The sequence below is a fragment of the Podarcis tiliguerta genome (genome assembly GCF_965153285.1).
Source record: "Podarcis tiliguerta genome assembly, chromosome: 3".
Lineage (NCBI taxonomy): Eukaryota > Metazoa > Chordata > Lepidosauria > Squamata > Lacertidae > Podarcis > Podarcis tiliguerta.
Genome location: NC_139536.1, coordinates 70,865,187 through 70,871,819, shown reverse-complemented (window position 1 = coordinate 70,871,819; position 6,633 = coordinate 70,865,187). Strand labels below are relative to the sequence as shown.

Sequence of the window (6,633 nt, the reverse complement as noted above, 5' to 3'; positions counted from 1 at the left end):
CTCTGGTTCACCAGAAGCGGCTTAGTCATGCTGGCCACATGACCCAGAAGCTGTCTGTGGACAAACACCAGCTCCCTCGGCCTATAGAGTGAGATGAGCACGCAACCCCAGAGTCGTCTGCGACTGGACCTTACAGTCAGGGGTACCTTTACCTTTACCTTTTGCATTACGAATCTGTGGCTGTTTGATCGATATACCATTATGTTACACTAAATTTCATTCACACCAGTAGCTAAAGGCATCAATGGACATCACCACCCTTAATGCGCATGCATGCTTCTGTTTCCCCACTATTCACCATGAAACTGGTGGAAAAGAACTATGCTGGAATGCCACCCCAAACTTAATCACATGTCATGATCCATGTAATTTCCCCACCTGGAACTTCTGAGGCATGAAGTTCCAGGTGGGGAAGTTACAGCACAAACCTCCTGTGGATTTTTGGGTAAACGGGGTTGAAAATGGATTTTTTTTCTGGGAACAATTCACACAGAAATGAGTGCTAAGCTTCCACTAGATTTCCAGAAGTGGCTTTTATGTTGCGTTAGATCATTTAAAACATGGAAATTACCAGGTAAGGAAACATCAGAAAAACAGAATAAAGTGCTATCTGACTGAAACAGTCTTCTATTTGGCGAAGACACTGAATCATTCCCTGGTTCTCCAGATAATGCTTACTATTTTATTTTTTTAAAATTTTGTAGAACTAGTATTAACAAGCAACTAAAATACGGAATACTTCCAATGATTATCATGGATATCACACAGCAGTAAAGGTACATAGTGCTAGTGCAACCCTGAAATGAATTAGTAACCCAACAGATTCAAATAATGTTACTCACAGACATTTCCACTGCATACCCACAAATGCAGTCACACAGATTATATAGGCTCATAAAATTCATTGAAAAGGTGTAACCAGTTTCTCAAGTCAAATCTATGTATTAATTTGGATCTATCTGTACTTCTCCATCTTGTGTAAGAATCTCAATATGCTCGGTTTTTCACCTTGTAAAAATGATACTTTAACTTATGCAGTATGTCTAGATTGAGCAGCTTGCTTGACAATTAGCCAGAACAATCTAGTATGCTAAACTTTTAGTAGCATAACTGGATTTTTATTTTGAAAGGAAGCTACAGTAGCTAGTGTTTCCAGCCACACCTAGAAGGCTGTGCAGACTTTCCTGCTGAGCAATAAATACGATAAAGATAGCAAAGCTGCAATCCTACGGTTGCCATATGTGCGGAAAGCTCAATAACTTTTGGGGGTTTACTTAAAAAAAAGCTCACTTTGGGGGTGTCCTGGTTTTTACTTTTTGAAATATGGCAACCCTATAATCCATAATATATTATTACAATCAATTTAATGGAAAGAGGATTGTGGACTGAGGAGAATACTGTGTAGCATGCATTGGATAAAGCAATGGAAACAAGTTTAACATGGGGTATACAACATTTCTCAAACAGTTAGGACACCCTTCTTCTGAGGCATGAAGTTCTAGAGTGGAATAGGATCCTGGGACTGGCATACTCTTCATCTCCCATCGTTTAAGACCAGGATACATTGAATGCCCTCTGACAATGGATCCAGGCTCATTTTTTTTGCCCAATCATCCTAATATAATTTGGGAAGAAAAGAATTTAGAGCAAGCTGCTGCTTTGTTCTTTATGCTTTCCTAAAGTTAAGACCACTTTAGGAGATAGTCTTCAGGAGAACTCTTCTGTTTGATTCTTCCTGTAATGATAATATCTGAGAGGCATGAGAAGGCAGTGTTAAGCTCAGAAGGGGGGCTCTGAGCTCAAACTGTTTTGAGGACCATTGCTTTACAAAGACATCCATGTAAAAAGACATCCATCACAGAAAGAATACAATTTCCAATGGCTTATTTTGGATTATTCATCTAGTTTCTTTATTGTTCTGACAGTTTCAGAACAAAAAGTGGGTAGATCCTTACCATCATGGTTAATCCCAAGACTTGCTGTGCTAGGAAATTGATGCTAAGGGTGGTGATTACTGACGGTGGTTCCAAGTGCAACATCAGAAATGACAATCACTAATGCCCCAAGTTTATGTCAGTGCATATTGAGAAGTGTAGTGTCATGTTTCAACTCCTCCAAATACTTGGGCCTATGTGTGTTCAGTCTGACCAGGGATAGTCAACATGGTGTCAATCATCCCTGATCATCAGCCATGTTGGCTGGAGCTGATGGGATTTTAGTCCACAACATCTGGAGGGAACCAAGTTCGCTACCTCTCAGATTAATATTTACTTTGAGGCTTTTCCAGCCAGAGCTTCCTCAAGGTGACTCACAACAAGCTTCATTTCACTTTGGCCAAGCTTCCTTAAATGATTTGCGGACTGTGCCCTGTTAGGAAGTTCCTGAAGACTGATATGTCAAGTAGAGGTATACTATTAAACCAATAATTACTGAAATATTGTGACTTCTCCAATTACCCCTTTGTCCCTCTACCCACACAAATTACTCCTTTGCGTGGAATAAGTGAAAATGGAATAAGTGAAAATTACCATTCTTTCCTGCCCCGCCCAATGGAGCCTCCACTGGAACAGTTTACAGAAGAGCAACTCAGGATCAAGCCATAGTGTACATAGTGTAATTGAGTTTACTCAATTAAAATTATGACAATTTCCTCTTGATTATAATAAATTTACCATTCTCTTCTCATGGTTGGCCCCAGTCTTCATCAGCTCCTCTTTTGAGCACTTGTAAACTTTGTTTCCATAATTGTCTACTGGAACTAACTATTTTTTTCTGCTTATATATTTCAGTTCCTACAACTGACAGAGTGCACAGCAGGTCTATTAATACACCATGTCTACAGTTCACAGAGGAATTAAACCAGATTACTTGGGTTAAGACCAAACAGGGTGTTTTCACAGGTGTTGCTTAAACTTGTTTTTTGACATCTTTTAATGCCATTGTAAAGCCCACATAGGATTTCTGTTCTACATTCTGCCCTACATTAGCAAGATTCGCATATGTCATAAACAATGAAAAGAAAATTCCAAGGTGCATTTTTGTTTCATGCACAACTAAGGGTTGTGTTCCTACTTGCATTGCTCTCCAACACTGCCTACTCACCAAACCCCATAACCCCCTCCTCTCTCCCTTTACACTTTGCCCACCCCATTTACACTCCCCACGGCTGCAGTTGTGAACATAAAGCAGGCTTCCTTTCCTCGCTTTGCATGGCAAGAGAGAGCAAAGGAGAGAAATAAGTTTATCTCCCCCCCCCAAAAAAAAAACACACACCACCTAATGCTTTTTAGGACAGCAGCAACCATCTTAATCCTGTTGAAGTCTCTAAGAAAATAAAGAAAATATTATGGAAAACTGATTAAGAAAATTGGCTTTTTATCAGTTATGATTAGACAGATTCTGGCATAACTGGTCTGAGGGTTGTGCTGTTAAAAGAAACTCTTACTCATCTGCAATACAAATATAAAGCCTTTTCTAGTAACAAGATGCTAGTTTGTATCTTTTGTTCTGATGTTTACAGCAATGCAGACTGAGGGAAAGTGGTAGAAGTTGCTCCACTTGAGTCATGTGAAACCATGCTGAATAAAGCATTCCTGTATTAGAGAGAACAACTCTGGACTGATGGTTAAGTAGGCATAACACTCCATTATTAACTTGTGTGGTAAAATTCTGATGGTAGTTGTTAATTCTACACTATGATAACAGATCACCCTCAGATAAAAAGTGACCTGGTCAGATAAAGAGTGATATATGTATTATTTAAAGAGAGAAAGATAATCTTTATTTAATGTCTTGGTTGATGATAATTCTAGCATGACACTGGACTTATTAATTGCCTAAGTATCTGTAAGGCACATCCTGCAAAACTCTGCTGTCATCTGATATGTCCACGGTCAGCAGGCAATAACTGAAGAACAGTTATTGTTCAAGCTAGCCTGCAGAAGTCAATCAACCTTTTTATTCGACCTTCAGTCAGCAAAAGGAACATTTGTCAGTACACAGTTAAAACATTGAAAAAGATTTTTTAAAACTTAGCCCCATATCAATACAATCAATTATAGTCTTACAACGCTTAAAAGCTAAAAAAAGAAATTTGGCCACCAAGGAAGGTATACCTCTAGTGACATTATTCAGCCTGCAGAAGTAAGCAAATGGTTACTTCTGAAGGCTAGCTTGAACAATATCTTTTCCTATTCCTTAACTCTAATAATTTGAATATATTCAAACGTCAGAATCAGACCATACTGTCTGTATGTGTGTCAGTAGACAGTCTAATTACAGTACTCGGAAATATCACTGAGTTTGTTATAAGAATTTTACTTATATTAAGTTCAATGGGGCTTATATACCCAGGGAAAGTGGGTATAGAATTGCAAACTTAATGATACAAGAGGTGGCTAATTTCTGAGTCGAGCAATCTGCCCTCTTCTCTTATTGTGATCCAAAATAACATTGAGCTTTTAAGTAAGATTTTGGGGAAATCCTAACAAAAAAAGAACTTGCAGTCGAGAAGACAATTGTAAGGGAATCTCCAGAGTCTGTAGGAAACAGCAGCTGGTGTTCTCCAGGTGCGTTCCGAGCTCTGCTTGCAACCCTTGCACAAGGAATCCGGGTCTGTGGGTAATCTCGGCCTCATCAGGAAAAACAAATGATAATGGCTTATAATTTGCACCCTCGGCGCGGATAAAGTCAGCCTCTCCCTTCCTGCGCAATAGAGCCCCGGCTAATGCGCTTCTTCCTTTGCGGAGCGAGATAACGATCGTCGGGCTTTGAGACGAAGGAATGCGAGGAAACTCCTCCATGAAGAGGAGGAGGAGGCGGCAGCGGTAGGAGCAGCAGCAGCACGGGGCAAAATTAATAAGTAGAGTGCAGCGCAGCGCATGGAATCTCCGGGGAGCCCGGCCGTTTTCGAACGCTCAGCCGCGCCGAGGAGGCGGGGCCGGGCGTGGGCGTGGCTTGTCTTGGCTGAGCTGCCGCTGCCATGGCTGGTGCTGCCTTTAGGAGGCGCTTCGCCTTTCTCGCCAACCTCAACTGCATGTCTCGGCGCTACCAGGGCGCGCGCACAGGCGGAGCACCTTCTCATTTACCTGGCCAGCCTCTGGAGCCAAAGGCGGTTGCTGCTGCTGCCGCCGCCTCACAAGTGCCTCCGCCTGCCCGGGACCGGATCCCGTCGAGGACGCGAGCGGCGCCCAGCATGGAGAAAGGGGGCTTCAAGAAGCTCGGCAGGCTCTTCCACAAGAGCGAGTCCGAGGACTCGGAGCCGGACAGCGGCAGAGACGCGTCGTTCCCGTCGCCCTGCCCTTCCCCGTCCCTGAGTCAGGGGCGGCGGGAGCATCTCGACGCTGCCGCCGCCTCCGGAGAGCGCAAGAAGCGCTCGGCTTTCGGGAACTGGCGCCTCAAGAAGAAGCGCAAGGACCGCCCGGCGGCGCTGCCGGAGGAGGGGAGCCAAGGAGGGGGGAGCGAGCCCCCGTCTCCCTCGCTCTCCCACTTGTCCTACTTCACCACCTGGGAGCCCTCGACCCCCACCAAAAGGTAACGCCGCCCCTCTCCCTGTCAGGGCGCGCCCACAGCCACCTGCGTCCCCCCCCCCAACGGTCACCTGGCGGCCGTTGGTTTCTCTCTCCCCGCCCCGCCCCTCCGGAACCTTCTGAGGGGACTCGGGGGAACGAGCTGCGCTATAGGGGCATCAGTGTTTATCGGGTCCCGCGTGGCTCAGGGGCTCCTCTGACTGCGCCCCTCTTTATGTTTGAGGGAGTTGTGTGTGTGTTTTGTGGAAGTCGTATAGAGTGGCTGGGGCAACTCTATACGGGGCGGAATAACAACAACAATAATAGACGTCACGTATAATTGTAGCCTAGGAAGGGACCCCAGGGGTCGTCTAGTCCAACCCAAAAACCTCTCCCCTCCGCCAGGCAGGTGCCCTCAGAGTGGCAGAGCGCTCCCATTGGACAGGTGTGTGGTAAGGGCTATATGCCCCGTCTCCCCCCGTCGCCGCCGCCCCCCCCCCCCGTCCAAAGAGAAGCGAAACCGACGAGCAGCGTGAGGGCGCCCCCGCCCCCCCCCCCGCCAATCGCCTTAAAGGCACAGCGCTCTTTTCTGGGGTTGTTGATAATGCGGACCCAGCTGTCGTTACCTCTGGCGCTCGCAACAGTTGGGAGTTGGAACCTTGGCTTCGCCTTGATTCGCCCTGCGCAACGTCTCCCTTCCTCCTGCAGCCCTTTCTTTGCGCGCTGTCTCCCCCACTCTGCCCTGGCTTTTAACCCACGCTGCCATGGTCTCTGCTTTAAAGATTGCTATCTCTCAGTGCTTTTGATGAAAAGGAAGCTGTTTTGTAGGCTGCCAAACTTTATCTCTCCCGCGCGCTCCACCCCACCCCCACCCCCATTTTTCAGCATTAGAAATATAGTAATTATAACAATAATTTATTATTTATACCCCGCCCATCTGGCTGGGCTTCCCCAGCCACTCTGGGCGCCTTCAAAAAAAACACAAATTAAAATAATGTAATACATATAGTAAAATCTGTTCGGATGCTTAAATGTAAAGCTGCTGCAGGGGGCACTAAAACAGACCTGGACAGTTCGTATTAGTCACCTGGAGAAAGGTGTTTTTGGTTTTTTAAGATCAAACTTG

The 6,633-nt window shown here is 45.2% G+C and overlaps 1 protein-coding gene and 1 long non-coding RNA gene across 2 annotated transcripts in view; one reads left to right on the top strand and one right to left on the bottom strand.

Annotated features, from left to right (window-relative positions):
- Nucleotides 1-2,913: 2,913 nt before the first annotated feature.
- Nucleotides 2,914-4,255, bottom strand: LOC310674404. Its single transcript, XR_014509563.1, has 2 exons — nucleotides 4,136-4,255; nucleotides 2,914-3,935 (listed from the first exon to the last, which is right to left on the bottom strand). It is a non-coding gene; the product is annotated as an uncharacterized lncRNA (long non-coding RNA).
- A 616-nt stretch (nucleotides 4,256-4,871) lies between these two features.
- The window catches only part of CRYBG1 (crystallin beta-gamma domain containing 1), an 89,136-nt gene continuing 87,374 nt past the window's right edge, over nucleotides 4,872-6,633 (top strand). Inside the window, exon 1 of the mRNA XM_083433417.1 lies at nucleotides 4,872-5,532. Within this exon, the coding sequence (XP_083289543.1) occupies nucleotides 4,982-5,532 (551 nt within the window). The 5' untranslated portion in view covers nucleotides 4,872-4,981. The remainder of the gene's footprint in view (nucleotides 5,533-6,633) is intronic.